Raw genomic sequence first — 26651 nt, 5'->3', positions numbered from 1 at the left:
ACAAGGTGGTTTTGAACTCAGGGCCTGGTCGCTGTCTCTGTTCCCAAGGCTGGCGCTCTACCACTTGAGCCACAGCTCCACTTCTGGCTGATGGGTGGCTAACAGGAAATAAGAGTCTCACGGGCTTTCCTGGCTGGCCTGGCTTCAAACCACAGTCCTCAGATCTTATCCTCTTTGAGTAGCTGCGGTCAGTTTTACCACGCATTTTATCGGGAACGAAGTTTCGAGAAAGCCAGACGCAAGACGGGCGAAGAGTCAGGCGAAGGGAGTCCGCATCCCCTCAGAACCCACGTCTCATTTGTCTCACGTCGTGCGAGAGTACTTCACTGAGCCGGGCCTTCGCATTGCACGCCGGGATTTGTAGTTCCTGGAGTCCCGCGCGTCCCGGGCCAACGCAGGAGTCCTCCGTGATCGTCGCACCGTTCCCGGAAGCTGAGGAGGCTTAAAGCGTCTATAACTTCCTTTCCCCGCCTCTTGGTCCCGCAGATTGGCAATCTGGAAATCCAATGGGTGGGTTGACTGATGTTTTCTGCTACTTTATTGGCTTGGAGTTTTGTAACCGCCCTGACAAACTTGCCAACCATTGGCTGAGCCTTCAGGTTTGAAAATCGTAGATTTCGCCCGCGCTGCACCACCCGGTGGCTCCTCCGGTGAAGTGAGCCCTGAAGGCTCGCAGCCGAGGGGGTCCGGGCAGGCTGGGCTTCGGGGTCCGGAGGTCGTGGAGTTGGGTCGCAACAGTCCTTAGGAGACGCGATGCAGTCGAGTGAGTGCGCGCGGGCGGCCAGCGGGGTACGGGTGGGTAGCGGCTCGATCGTCCTCGGTTCTGGGCTCCTTCCCTGCCCGGTCGAGGCCGGGGGTGTGACCCATTCCCTCACTCCCGCCGCTTCCGGCCCGGGAATGGAGGGGGTCCGCCTGTCCCGGTGGCGAGGTGACCCGCCTTGGTTCTAGGGTCCTGAGGTGACGCCCCAACTTCCCATCTAGGCCCGAAGGAGCGACTTCCCCGGTGCCTGACATCTTGTTCTGTGTCTGGGAGACTGTTGACTTACTTAAGCTCCGGAAGTTGGAAACGGACCGGATTGTTTGGCTCAAGTGTGCCCGGAGGCCTCTCCGTACCGTGAAGCCCCTCGTCCAAGCTCCCCTGCTCCTGTGGGGTCTCTTTTTAAAGTGTCCATTTCTGTTTCCTGAGGCCCACGCCGCCCGTTACTTTGACACAGCCCCACCCCGTCTCTGGGGGCTGCTCCTGGGGGGTGGCCCAGAGCCAAGCCTTGACGCCCACCTTTCTGAAGCTGAAGTCCTGGAGTCTCCTCTAGCTAGTGATTAGAGTGCAGTTTTAATCCACGCTTCGCCCTCGATTTCCCGGGGGATGGATTTAAACTCGTGGCCTCAGTTTCCTTATCTAGCTTGGAGGAGGATTCAATAAAAGGGAGTGGCTGGTAGAATAGACCATTCTATTTGGAGGTGTGGTAGGGAGGTGCTAAACTTCCTACACTTTTAAGTAGTTGTACAAAGGGTTTTCATTCGAGCCTGTCAATTTATGACTACAAGGTATCTCAGTCAATGTCAACCTTCTCGTGTACAGGTTCTTAAACCAGTTAAGGATAAGGATTTTGCTACTGTTCACAGGAGACTGATTTTTGTAATTCTGACTCTTTCCAGGGTCACCTCTGTTCTAACGGTGACTTTTTTTTTTCATTCTTTAAAATGGCTAAGTCATGGTCTACTAAAATCCATGGGAAATGCTTTTTTGGATTTTGTGAAAGAAGCATTTTGCAGGTTTGAAATAGGTACCCATTGTTGCTCTCTGTAGCTCCTTTGCATATCTTTGGCTCGCTCTTTCTTTCTTTCTTTCTTTTTTTTTTTTTTTGTCAGTTGTGGGGCTTGAATTCTGGGCTTGAGTGCTGTCCCTCAGTTCCTCAGCTCAAGGTGAGCGCTCTTCCTCTTGAGCCACAATGCCACTTCCAGTTTTCTAGTGGTTTATTGGAGATAAGAGTCTCACAGACTTTCCTGCCCGGGCTGGCTTTGAACCGTGATCCTCAGATCTTAGCCTCCTGGGTAGCTAGGATTACAGGCGTGAGCCACTGGCACCTGGCATCTTTGGTTTTCTTGAGCAGTTTTTTTCCCCCTCCTGGCCTTGAACTGGGGTTTTGCACTTTTCCAGGGCTGTGATCTGGGTGCAGAGGAATTAAGAGAGATGGCAGAGGAGAATCTATGCCCTTGATTCCTTGGCTGCAGAGCAGAGATCTTTGCCTAAACTCTCTCTCAATTAGTGTTGCCCTTGGCACCTAAGAGCTGGGCCTCTGGGTGTGTTTTGGCCTGCCCTAACCTGTGCTGAGGTGTTAGTGGTGCTGGTGGTAGGAGGTGCGGCAAGGAGAATATGTGGCATTAGTTGATGGATGGATTAATTCATTTGAGTACCAGGCACTGTGCTGAGCTCTAAGCTCTGGCTGATGAGCAAGATGAAGGGCTTGCCCTGGGAAACAGTAAGTGGACAGACAAGTAATGAACAAGTCACTCAAAAGTACTGTACAGAGAATTAAAACCAGTGATTGCCATTGTGGCCTGGGTGATACTTTACATTGGTGTTCATTCCTCCCTGATGATCTGAGATCTGAAGGAGGAAGCCATACAAAATTGGAAACAAAATGTTCCTGATGGAGGGCAGAGCTTGTTTTTTTGTTTGTTTGTTTTTTGCTGATCATGGGGCCTGAACTCTGGGCCTGGGCGCTGTTCTTCAGCTCTTCAACTCATTGCTAGCACTCTACCACTTGAGCCACAGCGCCACTTCCAGCTTTTTTGCTTATGTGGTGCTGAGGAATAGAACCCAGGGCCTCATGCATGCAAGGCAGGCACTCTACCACTGATCCACCTTCCCAGCCCTCAGAGCTTGTTTTAAGGACAATGGCTAATGTTCCCCAATATCAGGACCAAAAAAGCCTCCTGAGGCTGCGATCTGACATATGGTCTTAAGCTCCAGAAGGATCAAAGAATTAGCATCCTTACATCCTACATGGATGCTGAGCTAGGCATGATTCCTTTTGCTTTTCATGGTCTGAATCAGGATGGTGGGTCACTGCCTGACATAAGGATTCATTCCGTGATGGCTTGAGACGTCACTTAGACTTTCATTCATCATACTATGATTATTACACTCTTCCTCCTGGCTTGGGGCTTTGGCAGTGATTTTATGATCAGATCCTAAGCTCCTAAGCAGAAGAGGATGCCCAAGCTCCTAACCATTTAAAAAATTAAAAAAGCCGGGTGCTGGTGGCTCACACTTATAATCCTAGCTACTCAGGAGGCTGAGATCTGAGGATCTCAGTTCAAAGCCAACCTGGGCAGGAAAGTCTGTGAGACTCTTATCTCCAATAAACCACTAGAAAACTGGAAGTGGTGTGGCTCAAGCAGTAGAGCAACTCACCTTGAGCTGAAGAGCTGAGGGACAGTGTCGAAGCCCTGAGTTCAAGCCCCATGACCAACCAAAAAAATTTTTTTAAGAGAAATTTGGGGGTCAGAGGTGTGACTCAGGTGATAGAGTACCAGAGAATGAGCGAAAGTATCAGATAATGAGTTTGAGTCCTTGCCTTAAACAAACAAAAATTTGTGTTCTTTTTTTGTTGTTGTTTTGTTGTCCATCCTCCCCCCCCCCCGCCTGATATTTGTAGACAGGTTTTCCTAAAAGCAAGGAATTGTTTATCAACATATTTCTCTCATGCTCCCCCAACCCATTTTTAGGTCATTTCAGTTGTGGAGTATGTCTCTGAACCTTTACTGGAACAAACAACCCCTTTCTGGTCACTGACCTTATAAAGAGACAGCTGGAGTCAATGTCATTGCTTGGTGGCTGGCATCAGCTCATATTCAGCATAGGTGTCTTACTCCTTTCTTACCCATTTACAAACAGTAGGAGGAGAGCCTATCATAGAGTAAGAATAGGCTTGTGTTTGGGGCAGGGACAGGGTGTAATGGCAGTTTCTCTCAGATCTAGGAAGGTAGGTGGCCATATCCAGGTATCTTAAGCCCCCAAAAGGCCATTTGTAAGGTTCAAATCCAAATTAGTTGGGAAGTGTGGACTCCTAAGGACAGCCATACTCTGTGTGTGGGAACTGTGTGCGCATCAGGGGAAGGGGGTTTGAAGCTTCTTTTCCTAGAAATGAGGCCATTGGCTTGGCATTTGGAGTTCTGCATTGGGGAGGAGATGCACTCGGAAGGGTCTGGTGTTTTATGGTGACTTATGAGTGAGGGCTGTGTGGTAGACTCTTCTGGTCCCCAAACTCAAGTCCTTGTGCCTCTTGTCTCTGCCTTTTCCCCAGACAAAGCCAATATGGAGACCACAGCCCCAGGGCCCATTCACCTGCTGGAGCTATGTGACCAAAAGCTTATGGACTTTGTCTGCAACATGGACAATAAAGACATGGTGTGGCTCCTGGAAATTGAAGAGGAGGCCAAGCGCATGTTCACCAGGTTAAGGCAGGGGCCTGTTGGTGTGGTGGTGACTGGGGGTGGTGGCAGGTCCTGCCAGTGTTGCTGTAGTTTTCTGTTTGGCAGGCCAAACGGCCTGTTGGGGCTCCTTCCTGAGCACCTTATGAGCTGGAGGTGTGTAGGGGAAGAAGAGCTTGAATACATTGCCTGGCTCATAGTGGCTAAGCTGGGCCTCTCAGGTGCAGGGTGTGGTAACTCTTCTGGAAGCTTGCTTCTTTGTCATGTTTCTAGGAGGAAGCTCTGGGTACCTGGCTTGTACTTCATTTTGGAGAGCTCTTTTGGTGCTACTTGCCCGTTTGACCTGTCACTGCCAGAACAGGGGAAGAAGGGAGGCTAGTGGGAAGGGAGGCCAGTAGTTTCCAGGAAGCCTCAAGTGTGACCCTCTTTGTATTTACAAAACAGAGAATTCAGCAAAGAGCCCGAGCTGATGCCCAAGACTCCTTCTCAGAAGAACCGACAGAAGAAGAGACGAGTTTCTAATGTTCAGAATGAAAATCGGGATCCCATCAGGAAAAGGTAGGAGAGGCCGGGGAAGGGTGAGTGGGGCAGGTGGCCTCCATAGGTGAGCTTGCTTCTAAAGTTGTAACTAGGGGCAGCAGAGCTGGGTGTCCATGGCTCACACCTATAATCCTAGCTACTCAGGAAACTGAGAGCTGAGGATCAAGTTCAGAGCCAGCCCAGGCAGGCAGGAAAGTCCTAGAGACTCTTATCTACAATGAACTACCAAATGACTGAAATAACACTGTGTCTTAAAGTGGTAGAGCACTAGCCTTGAGCACAGAAAGCTCAGGGACAGTACCTAAGCCCTGAGTTCAAGCCCCAGGACCGACATGAAAAAAGTGGGGGAAACAACAGCTTATGGTAGTGGGGTGGTCCCCTTGCTGGGGATGAGATGTTACAGGGAAATGAAGTGTTCACTGAGACCAGTTTAGAGTGGGTGTGCCCCTTCTTGTGTAGGTGTGTGTTGGGGGTGGGGGTGGTATTGGTAGGGGTTGATCTGAGCCTTGGAGGAGAGGAGAGGGGAAGGACTTCCAGACTGGGGGAAAAAAGAGCAGCTGACCTTTTTTTGGGGGGTGGGGGGTCAGTCATGGGGCTTGAACTCTGGGCCTGGGCGCTGTCCCTCAGCCACAGCGCCACTTCCATTTTTCTGGGTGGTTTATTGGAGATAAGAGTATTATGGGCTTTCCTACCCAGGCTGGCTTTGAACCGTGAGCCTCAGATCTGAGCCTCCTGTGTAGCTAGGATTACAGGTGTGAGCCACCAGCACCTAGCAATAGCTGTCCTTTTACCTTTTGATCCCCAATCTTCCTGTATCTGAGCTTGGTATAGTCAGACATAGGAATGATGGTAATTGGAGTATTAGAGCCGAAGCCCTGGGTCTGAGAGTCAGGGCAGGCCTGGGTGTAAGCTGCTATCTCTGCCTTAGCAGCTGCGCGCCCTGGAGAGTAATCTTTGACTTCTCTGACTCTCTTCATTCCTCCTCCAAAGTGCGGGAATCATGGAGTTCACCTTCCAGGACTACCTTGTAGCAAAAACGAGAGCACAAGTGAAGTTTGAAGCCAAGGTTCTTAGCACAGAGTTATTAACTTAGATGTCAGCTGTTTGGTGAGGCCTAGGTGTCATTTCTAGTTAGGGAGACTGCATCTCAGACTGGGATCTGGTGGCTTGAGGTGGAAGAGCTGTTCTGTGACCCCTTTGATCCATACTTCATCCAAGCTGGTAGCCACTGGGGTCATCTGTTATACCCTAACTTGTTTACAGGGGTGCTTCCTTGCCCTCGTGGATTGCCAACAGTCTCCGTTCTGTCACCCTAATAGGTTATCCCGCAGAAGGACTCGGAGCAGCCAGCTGAGCACCCGACAGCTCCGCAGCAGAGACAAGGTGGAGAAACTGGCCACCGTAGTGGCAGAGAACGGCTCCCCGGTGCTGCGGCGGATAACCAGGGCGGCTGCCGCAGCTGCAGCAGCTTCTGTGCCATCGGCTGCTCCTTTGCCCACCTCTGGGTCTCCCATAGAACTGACCAAGAAGGTTACGGTGAAGATAGGCATCAGTGACCGCCAGAATGCAGAGAGGCGTCTCACTGAGCTCACAGCTGCCCTGACTCTGTCAGAAGCTGTGAACCCCACCCCACCTCCAGCTTCTCAGGACGTCTTGATTTCAGATGAAGAACCAACACCCAAGAAATCAGAGGCTGGGAGACTGGAGTCTGTCACAGTGAGCTCCCTGATGACTACCCCCCAGGACCCTAAGAATGGAGGGGCTGGAACAGGGCGATCTGCCTCTAAGCTTAAGATTGCTCAAGCTTCCCGGGACTCAACTGACTCTTCATATTATCCATGGCAAGAGCGAGTGCTGGTCCCCATCCTGCCAGATAACTACTCCAAAACCAACGGCTCCCGTAGGCATACTCGGTCAATGCGGCACAGCCTGATTCCTTCAGGGCCCCAAGTCTCACTGGCCCAACAGTACTCCCTGGCCCACAAGTACTCCCTTGTGACCAAACAGGATGGTACCAGCCGCAGATCAAGCAGAAGGGTTTCCAAGAAGGCCACCAAAGAGCCAGCTGCTTCTGCCCGCATCATCTGTGAGTGGGGGGTATCCTGGGTTGGGGAGTGGTCCTGAGTGCCAGGCTCAGCTAGAGGGTTTTTAAGGGACTTTCTATAGACCTGTCTGTGGTGATGTAAATTTCCTTTTTTTGGGGGGGTGCAGAGGGAGAGGGTCCGGTCGTGGGGCCTGAACTCTGGGCCTGGGCGCTGTCCCTGAGCTCTTCAGCTCAAGGCTAGTGCTCTACCACTTGAGCCACAGTGTCACTTCTGGCTTTTTTCTTTTTGCTTATGTGGTGCTGAGGAATCAAACCCAGGGCCTCATGCATGAAAGGCAAGCTCTCTACCACTGAGCCACCTTTCCAGCCCCTGATGTAAATTTTCTATATTTTTGCTTTTCTGTGTGATGTGTAGACCTAGCTAGCCATGGCTGGTCATTGAACTCTTAATTTGGTTGAGGAATTGAGGTTATTTGTTTATACCTTATGTTTTTGGTGGTACTGCAGATTGAACTCAAGGCTTTGCACAGAGTAGGCAAGTACTCTACCAGTGAGTTGTATCCCTGGACTTTAGAGATTAGAGTCTTTGCTGTGTAGCCCAGACCAGCTTCAGACTCTTCCTTCTGTCTCCTGGGTGCTGGGATTGCAGGAATAGTTTACTAAGGAGGTAAATTTTTAAGTGTCACCACATTTTACTCAGTTTAGATACAAATGGCCACCTGTAGCTAGTGGCTGCCATATTGGATAGTAGAGATCTAGTTCATCCTTGTTTTTATAGAGGGAACTGAGGTTGGCCCCAGTGTCCCTATTGTACATGGCTACACTAAAGCTTGAACCTGAGCCTTTTCCCTAGAGTCAGAGGATTCCCCCCCTCCCCAGTTCTGTAGAGCCTGACTTAAATTCACCATGTGTGTGTGTGCTGCCTCCTATGAAAGAAACCATGTTTGGTCTGGAGATGTGAGTTTTCATTTCAGCAGGCTTACTGTTGGAGCAGGTGCCTTGCATATCTGCAGAGAGGAGAAGAGGGGAGAATCAAGTTACTCTAGAGACTAATGGCCTGGTTTTGAGTGCAGCTTGACCATCATCTACCCAACTCTGCAACCTTGAATGGGTTATGGAAATACCTTCATAGGCCTCAGAGCTTTATCTGTGAACTTGGCTAGGTGTCACCTCATGAGAATGTTGGGAGCTTTTCTTTGATTGGTCCAGATAGAGTGTCTAGGATGGCTCCTGGTATAGGAAGGGCACTGTAATATTAACTGGTTTGGTTATTCAGATCTCAACTCCAGATGTTGAGTTGATATCCTAGTGGCAACAGGAGTTTATGAATCACAGAGAAGTGACAGCTCTGGGGGTCAGGGCTGGCTACATGATGGGGTGAGACTGAGCTGGGAGGGTTTGGAAGGATGCCTGTAATCCTAGTTACTCAGGAGGCAGAGATCTCAGGATTGCAGTTCAAAGCCAGCCCAGGTAAGATGGTCTGTGAGACTCTTATCTCCAGTTAAAAAGATTTGTCAGCTTTGAACAAAATAGCTTAAGGCCCTGAGTTCAAGTTCAAGCCTTAGTACTAATAGCTCTCTCTCTCACTCTCTCTCTCCACACACACACACGCACACGCGCGCACACACACATGGCCAAGAGGAAGTGAGGAGAGTAGGCAGGGAGACTGGGTAGGAGCTAGTTGCAGGGTCTAAGCCAGAGAATGGACCTAGCAGTAGGACTGATGGAAAGGATGGGCCAGGGTTTACACTAGGGTATAGTCACTAGCAGCTGGATTTGGCTGACACTTCAAGGCTTAAGCCTATGTAATTTGTCTGCATCACCACCATGGCTTGTCAGCATTTTTGCACTTGAACGGAGAAGGACACTGAGGCATAAGGAGGCCATTGAACCTGACAGTTGGGAAGATGGCTCTAACCTGGCAGTTTTTTTGTTTTTGTTGGTCGTGGGGCTTGAACTCGCTAGCAGTCTACCACTTGAGGCTTCAGTGCCACTTCTGGTTTTCTGGTGGTTTATTGGAGATAAGAGTTTCACGGACTTTCCTGCCCGGGCTGGCTTTGAACCACGATCCTAAGATCTCAGCCTCCTGAGTAGCTAGGATTACAGGCGTGAGCCACCAGTGCCCGGCTTAACCTGGCAGGTTTTAAGCCCTTGTTCCTGTTCAGTCTCTTTCTGTATGTGAGGGGGTCTCTGAGCTGACTGGTGCATGAACAAGTCTGTCTGATTCTAGTTCATTTCGTGACTTGAGAGGGACATAAGAGGATGACAAGAAAGCAGAGTCCAGGATCTGGAGTCACCAAGCCCCTGGGTGGCTTTTGGTGTACCCCTTCACTTATCTTACTGCCCCATCTATGAAATGGTGATGGTGTGTGGCTTGAAGGTGGAGAGAGACCTTAGTGCTTGTGTATGGGAAATTTGGTTTAAACACAACAACCTTAAAAAGATTGTGTGGCTGGAGCTCAATGGAGAGTGGCCAGGTTGCCCCAGAGCAAGGACCAGCAAGTAGGAAGATAAGCTTTCTGGGTGCCTTCTGACACCAGGCTCTGGGGTGGGGCTTGGGTTCCTGTGGAAGCAAACTTTGACTTAAGAATCTGCAGGAATGGAGTGGGAAGGACAGGCAGGGAATGGAGACTGGCAGGAGTGGCAGGGCACAGGGACCTCTGGAAGCCAGTGTGGAGCCCTAGAGGGTAGAGCTGCAGGGAGGGGGCGTGAAGCCCCTGCCCTCTGTCCTGGGGAGGGGCTGCCTGGAAGCAGTTCACAGGAATGGATAAGCAAGGAATAGTGGTCCCTGCTGCAGGATTTCTAGAGGGTTCTATACCAGCCAAGTTCCTCATTGGGCCTCCTTGTCCACTTCTGTATTGACAAACAGCTCTTTAGTCCTCTTGCCAGGGAGAGTGACCTCCCTGCCATCAGATCTGCTAGGAGGCACAGGATGGCATAAAGTGGGCATTTATCATTCCAAGAAGTTCTTGCATGGGTGAAGGTTGGGTGGTCACATGAGCATCTTTTCACCCATCAGGGAGTATGGATCTGGAGAGATGAGGGAAGCCATATCTTCTGGCTCCAGTGGGAACAGTTTCCTCCTGTAACTGCAAGGATCACTCTGTAGCTGCTCCCTCGCTGTCTCCCAGCCTGGCTGTTGTACCCCAGAAAGAAGAGGCCCCTGCTTCCGATGCCTTGCTTCTTGCTTGGTTCCCTCTGTGTCTTGCCAGTTGGCCATTCCAACATCTTGCCTGTCTTCTCTTTTTCCTGGGTGCTACCTGGCCTCACCTTGGCTTCCTGTCAGCCCCAGCTCTGGTCATATCCCCCTGGTCTATGCTGAGTTGTCCCTTTTCTTCATCCCATCAGCATTTTTCCTACCCATGGGCTTGGCAGGTGCTTTCCCTTCTTTCCAGACCAGTGGCTTTCAAGTTTTGGTCTTAGTACTTGTCTCCAGTTTTACAAATGATAAAGGCCTCAAGGTTTTTGATTATGAGATTATATCTATTGATAGTTACTTTTTTTTTTCTTTTTGTCGGTCATGGGGCTTGAACTCTGGGCCTGGGCGCTGTCCCTCAGCTCTTCAGCTCAAGGAGAGCGCTCTACCACTTGAGCTACAGCGCCACTTCTGGTTTTCTAGTGGTTTATTGGAGATAGGAGTCTCACGGTCTTTCCTGCCCGGGCTGGCTTTGAACCGCGATTCTCAGATCTCAGCCTCCTGAGTAGCTAGGATTACAGGCGTGAGCCACCGGCGCCCGGCAGTTACTTCTTTTTTTGATAGTATTTTTTTTTTTTTTTGCCACTCCTGGGGCTTGAACTCAAGGCCTGGGCACTGTCCCTGAGCTGCTTTTGTTCAAGGTTAGTGTTTTCTGTGTATGTGGTACTGAGAAATTGAACCCAGGGCTTCATGTATGCTAGGCAAGCACTCTATTACCAAGTCACATCCCTAGCCTGATAGTTACTTTTAGAAATAAAAACTGGAATTAACCATTTATAATACTACTTAATTTTGTGTGTGTGTGTGTAAGTGTGAGACTTGGGCTTGAACTCAGGGCCTGGGCATTGTCTCTCAGCCTTTGTGCTCAAGGCTAACACTAACACTTGAGCCACGGCTTCACTTCTGGCTTTTTGGTGGTTCATTTGGAAATAAGAATCTCATGGACCTTCTTGCCTGGGCTTTGAACCAAGATCCTCAGGTCTCAGCCTCCTGAGTAGCTAGGATTACAGGTGTGAGCCACTGGCTTCTGACATAATATTTTATTTTATAGTTTAATACTTAATATTAAAGATTTAAAATATTACCTAAGAGCCAGGTGTCATTGTGTATTCCTATAATCTAAGCTACTTGGGTGATGGAGGCAAGAAGATTGTGAGTTAGAGACCAGCTCTGGCAAAAGTAGCATACTCTATCATAAACACAAAATAAAAACCTGTCAGAATAGGTTAAGTGACAGGGCACTTGCTTGGTTGGGTTTAATCCCAGCAATGCCCCCACCACAAAAAAGTATCTTGTTATTTAAAAAAAAAATCAAGATATCATGCCTCTTATCTTGTTATTTAAAAAAAAAATCAAGATATCATGCCTCTTATCTGTTAACATAACTTTTTTGTTTTTTGGGTTTTTTTTTTTTTTGGTTGTGGGGCTTGAACTCCGGGAGCTGTCCCTTGGCTCTTCAGCTCAAGGCTAGTGCTCTACCACTTGAGCCACAGCACCACTTCTGGTTTTCTGGTGGTTGTTTGGAGATAAGAATTTCATGGACTTTTCTACCTGGGTTGGCTTTGAACTTCCGATCCTCAGATCTCAGCCTGCTGAGTAGCTAGGATTATACTGGCTGATCTAAGATTTTGTTTTGTTTTGTTGTTGGTTGTGGGGCTTAAACTCTGGGCCTGGGTGCTGTCCTTCAGCTCCTCAGCTCAAGGCTAGTGCTCTACCACTTGAGCTACCAGTGCCACTTATGGTTTTCTGAGTGGTTTATTGGAGATAAGAGTCTCACAGACTTTCCTGCCCTGGCTGGCTTTGAACTTAGATCCTTAGATCTCAGCCTCCTGAGTAGCTAGGATTACAGGTGTGAGCCACCAGTGCTTAGCTAACATAAGATTTTTTAAAAAATTACTTTATTGTTATTATAGAGGTGTTATACAGAGAGGTTATATTTATATGAATCAGGTAATGAGTACATTTCCTTTCTTACCGTGTCTTCTGTTCCCGTATCTGTCCCTTTCCCTCCTTCCTTCTCCACTTACCAGTTGTATAGTTCAGTTTTATCAGTGTCCAGTGAGCGCTGTTACACTTTTTCATCTTTTTCCTCAAGTTCTGTGCTCTCCCCCCACCTTCCCAAAGATATACATGCAAATACACTGTATATAAAGAATACAGAATCATCAGAAAGAGAAAAAATAATTTAAAAAATCTTTTGTTTCCATATCTTAGGAGTTCATTTTAGTATACATGTTATTTTATATAAATGTGAAGAGGTGCTTAGGCATTATAACTTTGTGATTCTCTCCTAAGACTATTCTCTTTTGGTCTCACTGTATGTGAGTATCTAGAATCCTGTGTAACTTACCATCCCACCGCATTTTAGATCTGTTTTCCGCATATCAGAGAGAACATGCACCATTTGTTTCTCTGATCTTGGCTTACCTCACTTAACATGATTTAACATGAGATTTTTTTTTTTTTTTGGTCGGTCGTGGGGTTTGAACTCTGGGCTGGGCGCTGTCCTTCAGCTCTTCAGCTCAAGGTGAGAGCACTACTGCTTGAGCAAGTCACTTCCGGTTTTCTAGTGGTTTATTGTAGATAAGAGTCTCACAAGCCAGGTGCCGGTGGCTCACACCTGTAATCCTAGCTACTCAGGAGGCTAAGATCGGGCAGGAAAGTCCACGTGAGACTCTTATCTCCAATAAACCACTAGAAAACCAGAAGTGGCGCTGTGGCTCAAGCGGTAGAGCGCTTGCCTTGAGCTGAAGAGCACAGGGACAATGCCCAAGCCCAGAGTTCAAGCCCCACGACTGACAAAAAAAAAAAAGAGTCTCACAGACTTTCCTGCTTGGTCTGGCTTTGATCCAGGATCCTCAGATCTCAGCCTCCTGAGTAGCTAGACTTATAGGCGTGAACCACTGGTGTCAAGTGAGATTTTTTTTTAATTAAGTGAAAATATCTTTTCCAAAAGAAAAATGCAGAGAGGAGACTGGCTTCATTGGACAGTTTACATATCTCTTTATGGTGAGGCTTAGCCAAAGACAGCCAGCATCTGCATCTGATCTATTGTATTAAAGTGGTTTGGGTTAAAGTATCTGGAAAAATCTGGCCTCATACACTAGTGTAGTTGAAATGAGCTTTTTCAAATAGTTGTACATATTTTTATTACGTCCAATACAATGAGACAGCTCATTGGTCTATCACACCCTTTGAAAGGGTTATTTAACTGTGTAGTTTTAGAACTTCATACATTGGTCATTTGGAAGCTATGTTTTGCTGAGTTACATACATCTTCCAAATGTCCACACATTATTAGATAATATTTTTATTTTTTTTATTCATTTTTTTGTCAGTTGAGCCTGGGTGCTGTCCCTGAGCTTTTGAAGTGCTCTACCACTTGAGCCACAGCGCCACTTCCAGCTTTTCTGCTTATGTGGTGCTGAAGAATCAAACCCAGAGCCTCATGCATACAAGGCAAGCACTCTACCACTAAGCCACCTTCCCAGCCCCCTAGATAATATTTTTAAAAAGCACATTTGCATTGCTGCACTATTAGCCAAGTTATGGAAATGGCCCAGGTGCCATAAAATGTGACATAGATAGACAATGGAATTTTACTCATCTGCTAGAAAAAATAAGGTTATGTCATTTGCAGGGAAATGGATGGACCTAGAACAAATCATGCTAAGTGAGGTAAGCCAAGCGCAGAAAGACAAATGAGGCATATTTCCTCTCATATGTGGAGCTAGATCTAAAATATAACTGGACATGATAACTTATACAGGTCTCTAGGCATTCACACACATTCAGACTAAAGGAGGATACTCTTAGGGGAGGAACCCAAAGGTGTAACTTCTCTGAACATTTAAAATACAATTTATTGAAATAAAGGAAATTAAAATAAACACTTGTTTTCTGATCTGTCAGGGATATCTTTAGGTATAAAAAAAGCTGTGGTGCTTCTGTGTTTTTCAAAGTTCTACTTTTGGCCTTTCTTTGGCTGAGTTTATTGTCAATGAGTATGTTGTTTAACAGACTTCATTCAATCTTAAGAAAATGGCTTCTCTGAATATCTAACATTGAACCACCACAGATTGCCAGCTGTTCTTTCAGTTAGAAACAGTGCTTTATAAATGTCAGGGCTGGGCTGGGCAGGTGGCTCAGTGGTAGAGCGCTTGCCTTGGATGCTGAGGCTCTGGAATCGATTCCTCAGCACCATATAAGCAAAAAAAAAGAAAGAAAGAAAAAGAAAGCCAGAAGTGGCGCTGTGGCTCAAGTGGTAGAGCACTAGCCTTGAGCTGAAGAGCTGAGGGACAGCGCCCAGGCCCAGAGTTCAGGCCCCACGACCGGACCCCAAAAAAAAAAAATGTCAGGGCTGGTACCGGTGACTCATTCCTGTAATCTCAGGAGGCTGAGATCTGAGGATCATGATCTGAGGATCATGGTTCAAACCCAGCCGGGGCAGGTAAGTCCGTGAAACTCTTATCTCCAATAAAAACCATCAGGAAAAAAAAAAAAGAAAGGACAGAACTAGTTCAGCCAGTAACTCAAATCTGGGCACTTTTCATAGAGACTTGGGTTTGAAGCAAATGGGCATCTTGCATATGTCCACCTTTGTTATGCAGAGTATTACAGAGACACAACTGGTGTACAGATGTAATACAACTGATACCTCTTCAGAGCCATTCCTGAGTGTATGATAGGACACCCTTGATTAGTGTTGAGCTTCATTTTCTCCTTTCCCCTTGGCTTCATTAATTCAGGGCAAAGGGGAAGTAATACTTTAGGATTATAATGAAAACAGGGATTCTGTGAAATGCTCTTGGAAATTTGTAGAAGTCAGAGAATACTCTTTGCACACAACTGGCCTGAACATCTTCCCATCCTTCATCTTTGTATCCCATCATCCAGGCCAGTTAGGGCTAGAATCCTTTGCTCTTTTCTGTCATTGCACATACCACAAGTGTCCTTTCTGGGATTTTTTGGCAGTATTTCTGTTGGTTTACCATTGAGTCCCAAAGCCTGTGTCAGAGCCCAGCACATAGTAAGTAGTTGTCTTGTATTGGTCTCAGGCTGGGAGCTGGGCCCACAGCTCTGGTGACATTGTCCTTTTCCCTAAGAAACTCATAGTCCAGTGAAAGAACAGAGATGTGCCCTTGGATGAGTGTGTTGTCAGGAGACATGAAGCCAACAGTTCTGCTGAGGGTGCAAGGATGAATACAAGTGTGAGGCCCAGGCCTCGACTGGGGCTCAGTCTGTGACAGGAGCGGTTGCCTCACCCCTGTTAGAGGCGGATGCTGTAGACCTTTGGTGTGGTACTTGGTTGTTTCTGATGACACCTTTTGTTCCTTTGTGTTTCCTCAGGTCACAGCTACTTGGAGAGGCTCCTGAATGTTGAGGTACCTCAGAAAGCTGGGTGAGTTGAGTTCCAGGGCTTAGGGATAATCCTATACTGAGCAGGACACACTTGAACTGAAGGGTCAAGTGAAGACTGTGGCAGAGGCATTTCCTGGGGCTGAACCTGCCTTCTTCAGCCTGGGCTGCCCATGGCCCTACTGCAGTCCTTTCCTTTTAGTCTACGCTGCTTCCCCCCCCCCCCCCCCCCCCCCGGTCCCCTATCAAACTAGGCAGTGAGCAATGTGGGTATCGGGTCTCTGTGTAGCACTTGTCAGCCCTGGCTAGCCTTGATCTCTTGAGTGTAGACTCCATGGGTTGTAAATGTAGCTGAGCAGCCATGGGAAGCCAACTTCAGTCAGGATGGGGGTGTCAGGGAATGCTGTCCACTCTAGGGTTACATCCAGGGTTACTTCTAGGGGCCAAGATACTGAGGCCATGTCTTGTCATCATTAAAACTAGCCCCTTTCCTCCTTGCTCTGGGGCAGAAGTCAGTGTTTGAGATAGGAAGATGGGATTACTAAGTACAGTGCTGGCTTGGCCAGTCCCTGGTGTGTAGTGAGCAGCCTCACAAGAGATGGGGTTCATCTGGGCCCAGGAGATTGAGGCAGAGCTAGAAGCAAAGCTCTCCATTACTGTAACGAATAACCTGAGATACATTAACTCATAAGGAGAAAAGTTTTGGAGATTTCAGTCCATGTCCAAATAGGCCTGTGGTGGTAGAGACCATACCTGAAGGCCACTCACTAGGGTCCACCCCAAAAGTTTCCACTATCTCCCACTAACACTATATTGGGAAAGAAGTCTTTAACTCCTAGGCCTTTGGAGGACATTTATGATCCAGAATATAGAGGTTCTTGCCTGAATCAGTGCTGATAGGATAAGATGAAGTAGAATTCAGAAACTTCCTCTGCTCAAGAAGCTACTGTTTATTGGCCGTGTCCTTGCATCCGAGGGGGCTAGGGTTTGTGGTCCAGGTTAGATCATCCCACACTCACCCCATCCCAGAGAGTCAGGAGAGCTTCAATTCCCTGGGCAGCTCTCACAGAGCCTTTGTTCTGCTTTCAGTCCAGAGCAGGATCCCAGCAAGGAGGCTGAGTCCAGAGAGGCAGCGGAGACAGAGGTAAGGTGGCCAGGGAGGGAAGGCCTTGAAGCCTCCAGGGCTCAAGCTCTACAACATGGCTGTCCTGAGTCCTAGATTGCAGGTACAATGTCCTCAAGCCTCACTTCTCCCTGCAGGTCTCTAAGAATGATGGGAGCACGTTGTGTACCTTTAGTACACCCAGACTGAAGCCTGGGGCATATAGACAAGAAGCATCCCCTCAACAGCAGCAGGGTGAGTACACACAGAGCTGCAGTGGGCTGTGGTGGCCTCAGCCTGGCCCTGTTTCTAGAGACAAGAAGCCCCTTTTTTTAGGTAACAGGTCTTTTGGTTGCTGCTGGGTGCTTTGTGTGAATAATGGTGGCTGGCTGGACCAGGAAGCAGGGGGCAGGACCGGAATTAGGTTATGAATATAAAGGTACCAGTGCCATGCCTCAAGCCCTGGTTAAATCAGAAAGAAACCTAGGTTAAATCAGGAAGAGCTGTAGGTTGGGGGTCTGAACTCTTACATGGCCTCCAGCTTTGTCTCTTCCACTGGCTTGGTTTTTTTAAACTTTTTTTTTTTCAAAATTTTGATTTTAATTTGCTTTAGTTTGCTTTTAAGATAGTCTTCCTACTTTCACCTGCTGAGTAGCTGGGATTCCAAGCTTTATCACCACACCTGGTCTTCTGGTGTGCTTCTGACTTCTATCTTTTCTTGACTAACGAGGACAGAGGGCTCTGAGAGCGGGTCTGGATCTGCCTGGCTTCCAGGGTACTGGGAGAGTCTTGGAGTCTCCCCGGCAGGGCACTTTTTTTCCCTCTTGTGGGAAAATACTATGTGGGTGTTTTGTTTTTGTGTGTATGGGAGCTGGTTCTGTGGCTTGAACTCAGGCCCTTATGTTTGTACTTGCCTTTTTTGCCCAAGTCTGGTGTTTTACCACTTAAGCCATACTTCCACTTCTGGCTTCTTGCTGGTTAATTGGAAGTAAGACTCTCTCAGGCTTTTTTGCCTGGGCTGACTTCAAATGGAGATCCTCAAAATCTCAGCCTCCTGCATAGCTGGGATTATAGGCTTGAGCTCTGAGATTGTTGACTACTGGTTTTAAAATCTTCTACAAAGGGGTAAGTGAGGGGGTGGGAAGGTGGCTCAGTGGTAGAGTGCTTGCCTTGCATGCATGAGGCTCTGGGTTCAATTCCTCAGCACCACATAAGCAGAAAAGGCTGGTAGTGGTGCTATGGCTCAAATGGCAGAGCGCTAACCTTGAGCTGAAGAGCTGAGGGACAGCACCCAGACCCAGAGTTCAAGCCCCACAATTGACCAAAAAAAGGTGGATAGTAGTCATGCTAGCCCCACAGTCCCCAGGGGTGCTGCAAGGACTGTTTGGAATAAAAGGTGCTTTCCTTCTTTTTTAAAAATATCAGCTGGGAATGTGGCTTAGTGGTAGAGTGCTTGCCTAGCATGCATGAAGCCCTGGTTTCGATTCCTCAGTACCACATACACAGAAAAAGCCAGAAGTGGTGCTGTGGTTCAAGTGGTAGAGTGGTAGCCTGAGCAAAAGAAGCTCAGGGACAGTGCCCAGGCCCTGAGTTCAAGCCCCAGGACTGGCAAAAAAAAAATTACTTTATTGTTTGATAGATGATATACAAAGGGATTACGATGACATGAGTCAGGCACATTTCCTTTCATCCAGTGTCTACCCTTCCCTAACTCTCTCAAAGGTGCTTTCTTAAGTGATGGTGAAACCAACCATACTGGTTGTCCCTCATGGTGGCCCTGTGTAGGAGGCCTCCCCTCCTGTCCTGCTGGCACCCGCTGAAGGCCGGGCCGTGTGCGTGTAGCAGCTGTGCTAAACACTGCTCTTTGTGTCAGAGAGTGGGGCATGGTGAGGGTTTTAATGGGACTGCTCTGCCATTCCTGCCATAGATGTCTGGGTGTGGTGAGGGCTTTGTCCTGGAGATATGATTTGGGCTTTGGTTGAATTTAGATTCCTCAAGGCCAGTTGGTGTTAAACTTCTGCCCCAGGCCACCTAGAGGCTATCAGGAAAGGGAGTCTTGCCCCTGCTCTGGTCACTGCCGCTACCAGTGGGCACCTTCCTTGAGCCCTTCATGCACCCCTTACCCTCGTCAGCATCATGCACCAATCTTGTTGAAATTGCTCTCTTCCAGAGTCCAAGACTGACCCAGCAGATGGACACAGGGAGCCACCCCAGAGCATCAGGTTTGTGCTGTGAAGAGGCAAGCCAGTGACTCTGAGGGGCTCAGGAACATGACCCAAGCATATGTGTGTGGACATGTGGTCCCAAGCTCTGTCACCTGTTGTCTGGGGTGGTGGCCTGGTGTTCTGTCTCAGCAAATGCAGTAGCATGATGCCTGAGATGAGCAGCTGGGTGGGGAATCAGGTGATGTGGCTGTTGACCCTGACTCTCTCTTTTCTCCTGGCTGTGTGACTGGACACTTCCCTTTCTCTGAGTAGGCGTCATGATTTGATCTGCACAGTCCCTTCTGATCTAGAGTCTTAGATTTGCTCACAGAGTGAGCTCTTATGAGGTGTGGCAGGGTTGCGGGAAGGTTCCTAGATTTGCCCTGTAATGCTGTCACCTGTCTGGACAGAAGGAAACGTAGCTATAAGCAGGCGATGAGTGAGTTGGATGAGGAGAATTTCCAGGAGGATGAGGACCTACAGCCCCCCAGGACCAAGACCCCTTCTCCGCCCTGTCCAGCCAACAAGGTGAGCAGGTTCCTGCCCTTACCTTGCATTCTGCCCTGTGTGCCCACTCAGTGCTGACCCTTGCTTGCCCTTGTTGGCAGGTGGTGCGGCCCCTCCGGACCTTCCTGCATACAGTACAGAGGAACCAGTTGCTCATGACCCCTACCTCGGCCTCCCGCAGCAGCATCATGAAATCCTTCATTAAGCGCAATACTCCTCTGCGCGTGGACCCTAAGGTGAGAGAGGCTGCCCCTACTGGGCTTTGCTGGAACTGGAACCATGGCTGAAGGTTCTGTCTTCTATTAGGCTACTGAGAGCCTAGATCCAGGAGAAGGAAAGTCTGGCCTGGCCCTGGGAAAGGGCCTTATGGATTCTGACTGTAACCCAGAGTCTTAGCCATGTTAGAGAGCCCTGGGCTGGCAGGTAGCAGCGTGGGCATAGCAGACCACTGTGCTTCCCTCCATTCCCACAGCCTAGGTAGTGCAAGTGGTTGGGGGAGAGGGTTGGGTTGACATGGACGTTAGAGGTGCAGGCCCAGAGCAGATGTGCTGCTGCAGTTGGGCTCATGGTCTGCTCTGTGGGCCATCTCCTAGCCTGACATTAACTCTCAGCTTTTTGCTGTCTCCTTTCCTCCACAGTGCAGCTTTGTTGTAAGTAAAGCTTGTCTTGTCCTGTCCTGTAACCAAGCAGTGTGTAGTGGTTTTCCTCTGTAGCCCTGTTTGCATAGCTTATAGTCCTTACATAATCACTAACATCACTGGAAAAGAGAGGAGGCTGTGGGAGACACTTGAGGTGTTCATCCATGCTGGGGACCTGTGTCCTCCCTCTGCCATCTCTGGTCCTGACATTGCACTGCTCTGGGAAGGATACAGTGGGGTGTGACAGCCACAGTTTGAAGTGCATCCCACGCCATTTCTTTCCCCTAGCACTGAAGCCTGTGGGTCTGTGAAGAGAACAGACAGGTTGTGGTTGGTCCTTAGAGTCTCTGAGAGATTTATTAGATCATACTTGAGCAATGACTTTGATGGGAAGGGATGGGGAGGGAGTTCTGGCTACTGAACCCAGGCTGGAGACTGGGTCTGCCCTCTTGGTTACAGTGGAATTGTTGGCAGCGGCCTCTGGAAAAAGATCACCCAAACTGTTCTCTTCTCAGACACCTCCGAGCTGAGCGGATCCAGCCTGTTGGCCAAGAGCAAGAGCCGTGGGTTGCTCACAGTCCTGGCTCTATGTCTGTTGCCAAGCTACAGTGCCTTTCTTTATTGCCATAGGAGTTCTGAGAAGCCACTCACTGCCACCTGAGGTCTTCTGCCTCTAGCTGAGGGCCTTGGCATGTGGGAGGAGCTTCTCAGCAGCTGGCCAGTGGGTCTTGAGCTTGCCTCTCTAGTTTACAAGGTGATAGCACATGCCTTCCAATATACTGACTAGTGAGCTTTGTGGCCTTAGGTACCTGTTTTTGTGCCAGGTACCTGCTGTGCACTAGGCTCCTAGGAAGGGTCATGTATGTTTTTTCCCTTGGCCAATTTTCTGGGCCTGACTACCAGGCCCAGGAAATTACCCATACCTGCTTTGGTCAGTTCAGATCTCTGCAAGGACATCTGGTGGGTATAGCTAGTCCTTAGCTGGTAGACCAGGGACCGAGGAAGGTTCTAGATTCCTGGGATTGTGGACACTCTTCCTAACTTCTGGTCCTAAGTCACAAAATGGAGAGTCTCACGAACACTTGTGGAGATTTGGTGGCTCCAGGCATGACTGAGTCAGGCACTGAGTGCAGGGTCTGGTATAAAGTGGGGGGTTGGTGCCTGGCAGAGAGAGCGGGCGGTCGGGTGAGGCCTCTGGAGAGGGAAGGGCTCCAGCTTGTCGCTTCCTCCCACCCTCTGGATCTTGGGGGTGGCTCTGGGAAGCAGGGATGACCCAGCTCACTTGAGGACTGAGGAAGAGGAGAAATGAATTGTATGAGACTCAGAAGCCTTGAATTTTCTTATGAAATTGGTAAAATTCAGCCTAAGAGCATAAGTAATGAAAGCTTGTGTCTCAGATTTTCAGTTAATGTATTTCTAGTTCTAAATTCTCCCTTGGCTTTTTCACTCAAGGCCGAGTTTCTGGCTTTTTGGTGGCTAACTGGAGAAAAGAGTCTCATAGACTTTCCTGCCCAGGCTGGTTTTGACGTGCTATCTTTAGATCTCAGCCTCCTGAGTATCTAAGATGACAAGCATGAGCCACTAGCACCTGACTTAAAAATGATAGTTCTTAAATCAAGCATTAGCTGTAACTTTCTTTCTGAGCTGCCTTTCTGTCTCTTCTCAGTCTCAGTCCCCATTCTCTTTTCAAGTGCACTGTTTAACTAACTGCAGTGCACATGTTTGGTTTTGAGATTGAGTTTTGTGCCACCCACAACTTGGCAGCACCCAGTTGAAGGCATTTGCAACTATGGCTCTGGGAAAGTGTTTGTGTCCTGGGATCAGAAATGGAAGCCTTGGGGCTGGCCTGGCTGGGCACGGAGGGCATGCTGGAGCCATCTCTGCATTTAAGAAGCAATCAGATGCTTTTGCTCACTTGGCTGAGGGTTGATGCACACAGCTGACAGCCTGGGGGCTCGGGTTTGTCCTCACTCACAACCCAGTTCACCCCCAAACTCCCAGGAGAAGGAGCGGCAGCGCCTGGAGAACCTTCGGCGGAAGGAGGTGGCGGAGCAGCTGCGCAGGCAGAAAGTGGAGGAGGACAAGCGGCGGCGGCTGGAGGAAGTGAAGCAGTAAGTGGCCGGGCTCCCAGCATGTCCTGCGCTGACCCTGGCAGGGCTCCTTATGACTGCCCTGTGCCCACAGGAAGAGGGAAGAGCGCCTCCGCAAGGTGCTGCAGGCCCGAGAGCGGGTGGAACAGATGAAGGAGGAGAAGAAGAAGCAGATTGAGCAGAAATTCGCTCAGCTTGATGAGAAGACGGAGAAGGTTTTGAGCCTGGGTTGGTGGTGGCCAAGCTGTTAGGTGGGCTGGGTCATAGTTGAGCCCACACATCGCAGACTTAGTGGCCTCCAGGGTAGGACTGGACCCCTCCAAAAGTTTATGGGTTTGGCCTCATCTGTCCCTTGGGCCCTTGGGTCCATTCTGAGCTGCGAATTTGGTATCTGGCCTCTGGTTTTTCCTAGAGCCTTTGGTGCATGGGTAGTCCTGGGCAGGCATGGCTTCCAATGCTCCTTTCCTATGGGTAGCAGCAGGGAGACAGGGTGACCATCAAGCAGAGTTCAGGGACCCGCTGTACAGCGCTGAGAAACTGGCTGCTCTAGTAAGCACCTGTGGGTGGGCTCTGTAGGCCAAAGAGGAACGGCTAGCCGAGGAGAAGGCCAAGAAGAAGGCTGCAGCCAAGAAGATGGAAGAGGTGGAGGCCCGCAGGAAGCAGGAGGAGGAGGCACGCAGGCTCAAGTGGCTCCAACAGGTTTGTGTGCACAGAACAGGCACTGTCTCATTGCTGCCAGGTTTACTCCACCTTGTGGGATTGAGCCTGGCAGATCTTCAAGCCCAGAGGAGGTGCACCCAGTGCCTTGGAGATAGGTGGTGACTGCCACCCGCTCCTTACCTTCTCTAGGAGCCATATTCCCATCTCCGCAATGCCATGTATTGCTGCATGACCTTGGGCAGGCTACTTGACCTTTCTGTGCTTCTGTTACTACAAGTAGCAATGGTGTTTTCCTGAGGGTTAGGTGAGTTAATGAATGTGTGCATTAATAGATGTAGTGCTTAGGATGTTCTGCACATGGTTGCTGCCAAAATCCATCTCAAATATTACATTGGAAGAGTAGCAACCTGCCTCTTTCTAGGAATTGTTAGAAACCAAATGGTAAACAAAAGGTCATCACTGAAAAGTTCTATTACTATTAGGATTTATTGCATACCAAATTAGGCATCATTTTGACTTAACTCAGCGACTTCATGAGGCGTAAGTACTACTGCTGCTCCTATGGAGGAGAAAAATCAAAGGCTGCAGGAGTCAAGCAAGTCACCCAATGTCCCAGTTCTTTTTTTTGGTGCCAGTATTGGGGCTTGAACTCAGTGTCTGGGTGTGGTCCCTAAGCATTTTTTTGCTCAAGGCTTGGTGGTCTCCAACTTGAGCCCCAGTTTCACTTATGGCTTTTGAGGGGTTAATTGGAGATAATAGTCTCATGGACTTTCCTGCCTGGGCTGGCTTTGAACAGTAATCCTCAGATCTCAGCCTGCTGAGTAGCTAGGATTATAGGTGTGAGCCACTACTGCCCAGCTTCATATAGCTCTTGAGTCTGGCTGCATGGTGCTGAGCTTCCCTTGTTGTATCTGCAGCTGCTGTTGCCAGATGCCTTTCAGGCTGGCTGGGGCAATCCTTGCAGGGTTTTGCAGGGTCTTGCTGGGAGGTCCTGTGGCGCAGCCTCTATTGTTGTACTGGTGGCAGCCCCTGGAAGAGGAGTGGGCCCTGACCCCTCCAGCCGGCCTCTTCCCCGCCCTGTGGGCCCAGGCCTAGCCCCAGCACCCTCACCTCTCCCTGCATCCTGGTCTCAGGAGGAGGAGGAGCGGCGCCACCAAGAGCTGCTGCAGAAGAAGAAGAAGGAGGAGGAGGAACAGGAGCGGCTGCGCAAGGCCACTGAGGCCAGGCGGCTGGCGGAGCAGCGGGAGCAAGAACGGCAGCAGGCTGAGCAGGAGCGACGGCGACTGGAGCAAGAGCGGCTCCAGGCCGAGAAGTAAGGAAGCCTTCGTGAGAGGTTGACCGGAAATGTGGTCCTCACCTCTTTTTGGTTCCCCACTTCACTCTGTAGCTTTTCCCTTGGTTTCAAAGCCAGATGTCTGCAGCTTTAAACCACTGGATTAGGTGCACATTGGCTCTGGGAGAGTCAAGAAGCATAAGGTTGGGTCATTGTGTTCTGCCTTCACCCGGAATCCTTTCCTCAAGTGTCCTAGTAGGATGGGGGGAATCTTAGGATCAGCTAGCCTCATGTTGGTGATGACGATGACTCGGGTTATTCCTGAGTTGCCCCCATTACCAGCCTGGCCCTGTTGGGAACCAGGGGTCTAATGAGCCCTACATTCTTCTGGTTCTGCAGAAGCAGTGGTGTGTGTTTCTGTTCAAAAGACAGAAATTGCATTTTTTTTTGTTTTTTGTACTAGTACTGGGGCTTGGGTGCTATCCCTGAGCTCTGTTGCTCAAGGCTAGTGCTCTACCACCTGAGCCACAGCTCCACTCCTGTTTTTGGTTTTGGTTTTGGTAATTAATTGGGGTAAGAGTCTCATGGATTTTTCCTGCCCAGACTGGATCCTCAAGCTCTCAGCCTCCTGAGTAGCTCAGGATTACAGACATGAGCCACAGGTATCACATTTAGTTTTATTACTGCTTATCCAGGGCCCCTCCTGTGCCTGGTTGTGCTGAGCCCTGGGGATATCTAGAGGATAATCCCAACTTACTGTGTGCCAGGAGATCTATGAGTACTGTACCGTCGATATGTGCAGATATGCAGGTCCAGCAGCTATGATCTGCAGCCCCCACCTCCTGGGGACCTCCAGCCTTGTGGTGGTACAGGGTTCATGAATAAGTGAGGCAAGAGGGCCAGGGAGGCCATCAGACCTGTCTTCTGGTGCTAACTGGTGTCCCTGGTCCTCTGGGGACAGAGTCAGCATTCCCAGTGTCTGGGAAGGAGAGATGGGAGAAGTGGCAAGTACTCTGTTTCAGAATTGGGTGGCACAGGACAGTATTGGGGGCCTGCCCCACGGGTGGAGATGACTAGAGGACTAGAAGTAGTGCAGATCATCTCATTTAGTTCTTGTGACAGTGATGGGGGACAGGTATCACAGAAGAGAAGGCCTGTAGCCTCAAGTCTGCTTGCCACTGCAGTGGGCGCTGGCTCCACTTGTGCTCCTGATGCTTTCAGGAGTGCATATTCCCAGTGTGGGGTTGAAGGTGCAGCTGTTCTCTAAGCCAGTGTCCCATTTGCTATCTCACTCTCTAAAGGGTACGCACAGATCCCAGGGCCTAGACTCTCTTCCACCTTAACAAGCTCTTGCTTGATCTTTAGGGAGAAGGAGAAGGCCATGCGGCTACAGAAGGAGCGGCTGCAGAAGGAACTGGAGGAGAAAAAGAAGGTAGGGGGCTCCCCCATGTGGCCTGTGTGAGCTGCGGGATTGAGAGGCCTGGTCCCACGGGAGCAGGGCTTCCCTGGCTTGCCTTGCTGCACGGGCTGCAGTGAGGTCAGGGGAGGGGAGGCCGCATACACACAACACCCTTTTGCCTGTGGGGATCACAGGAGGAGCAGCAGCGTCTGGCTGAGCAGCGGCTACAGGAGGAGCAGAAGAAAGCCAAGGAGGAGGCAAGGGCCGGCAAAAACCTGAACGTGACCGTGGACGTGCAGGTGAGATTCACGCCCCTCACACAGGGCTCTGTCCCGATTATTTTCTGCCTAGTAGTTACAGATACAGTCTGTGCATATTAGGACTCTAAGATAGAGGACCATACTCTTCAGAGAGGAACCCAAAAGTTCATAACTCCTCTGAGCATCTAAAATACTATTTATCACAATGAATTCCAGGAAATGGGACCATATTTTTGTTGTTATTTGGGAGGGGGGGACGGTGGCAAAAGGGGAGCACAGAAATGGAGGGAGGAAGGATGAACAAATACAGACATAGTATTCAATATACACTATGTAAAAAATGAACTATGCAGCTTGTGGGCAGGGATGACGGGGAAATGGGAAAGCGAAGGAAGGGGTAACATTAAAAAGATTTGTACTCATTATCCGACTCATGGAATTGTGATCCCTCTGTACAACACAGTAACAATAACAATAAAATTATATTCAATCATTTTTTAAAAGGGGATGGTTCATGTCCCTTGATTTTATATTTTTGGGGGTGGTGGTGACAAGAGTGTAGCCCAAGCTGGCCTCCTGACTCTGGGATTTTATGTGTGTAACACTGCGGTAGGATTCTGTTTTTTTAAATTAATTAATGCCAGTCCTGGGGCTTGAACTCAGGGCCTGGGCACTGTCCCCGAACTTTTTTGGCTCAAGAGTAGCACTCTACTACTTCAGCCACAGTATCACTTTCTGCTTTTCTATTTATATGTTACTGAGGAATCGAACGTGGGGCTTTACGCATGATAGGCAAGCACTCTACCACTAAGCCACATTCCCAGCTCTGTTTTTACTTTTTTTTTTTTTTTGTTGGTCGTGGGGCTTGAACTCTGGGCCTGGGTGCTGTCCCTCAGCTCTTCAGCTCAAGGCAAGTGCTCTACCACTTGAGCTACAGCGCCAC

The 26651-nt window shown here is 49.2% G+C and overlaps 1 protein-coding gene across 2 annotated transcripts in view; it reads left to right on the top strand.

Moving 5' to 3' along the window:
• The first annotated feature begins 651 nt into the window (after window positions 1-651).
• Window positions 652-26651, top strand: part of Incenp (inner centromere protein antigens 135/155kDa) — a 30905-nt gene continuing 4905 nt past the window's right edge. Inside the window, exons 1-17 of one of the 2 annotated variants that reach the window (XM_013028959.1) lie at window positions 652-763; window positions 4311-4461; window positions 4882-4995; window positions 6297-7063; window positions 15567-15618; window positions 16665-16719; window positions 16836-16932; window positions 18848-18899; window positions 19292-19409; window positions 19490-19624; window positions 20027-20038; window positions 22028-22137; window positions 22211-22331; window positions 22693-22815; window positions 23910-24088; window positions 25415-25481; window positions 25643-25747. In XM_013028959.1, coding sequence (XP_012884413.1) covers window positions 754-763; window positions 4311-4461; window positions 4882-4995; window positions 6297-7063; window positions 15567-15618; window positions 16665-16719; window positions 16836-16932; window positions 18848-18899; window positions 19292-19409; window positions 19490-19624; window positions 20027-20038; window positions 22028-22137; window positions 22211-22331; window positions 22693-22815; window positions 23910-24088; window positions 25415-25481; window positions 25643-25747 — 2268 coding nt within the window. In that variant the 5' untranslated portion in view covers window positions 652-753. The remainder of the gene's footprint in view (window positions 764-4310; window positions 4462-4881; window positions 4996-6296; window positions 7064-15566; window positions 15619-16664; window positions 16720-16835; window positions 16933-18847; window positions 18900-19291; window positions 19410-19489; window positions 19625-20026; window positions 20039-22027; window positions 22138-22210; window positions 22332-22692; window positions 22816-23909; window positions 24089-25414; window positions 25482-25642; window positions 25748-26651) is intronic. The other variant, XM_013028960.1, reaches the window with a different exon arrangement.

This window comes from Dipodomys ordii, unplaced genomic scaffold (assembly GCF_000151885.1).
Source record: "Dipodomys ordii isolate 6190 unplaced genomic scaffold, Dord_2.0 Scaffold117, whole genome shotgun sequence".
Taxonomy (NCBI): Eukaryota; Metazoa; Chordata; class Mammalia; order Rodentia; family Heteromyidae; genus Dipodomys; species Dipodomys ordii.
This window is presented reverse-complemented; position numbering and strand designations above follow the sequence as displayed.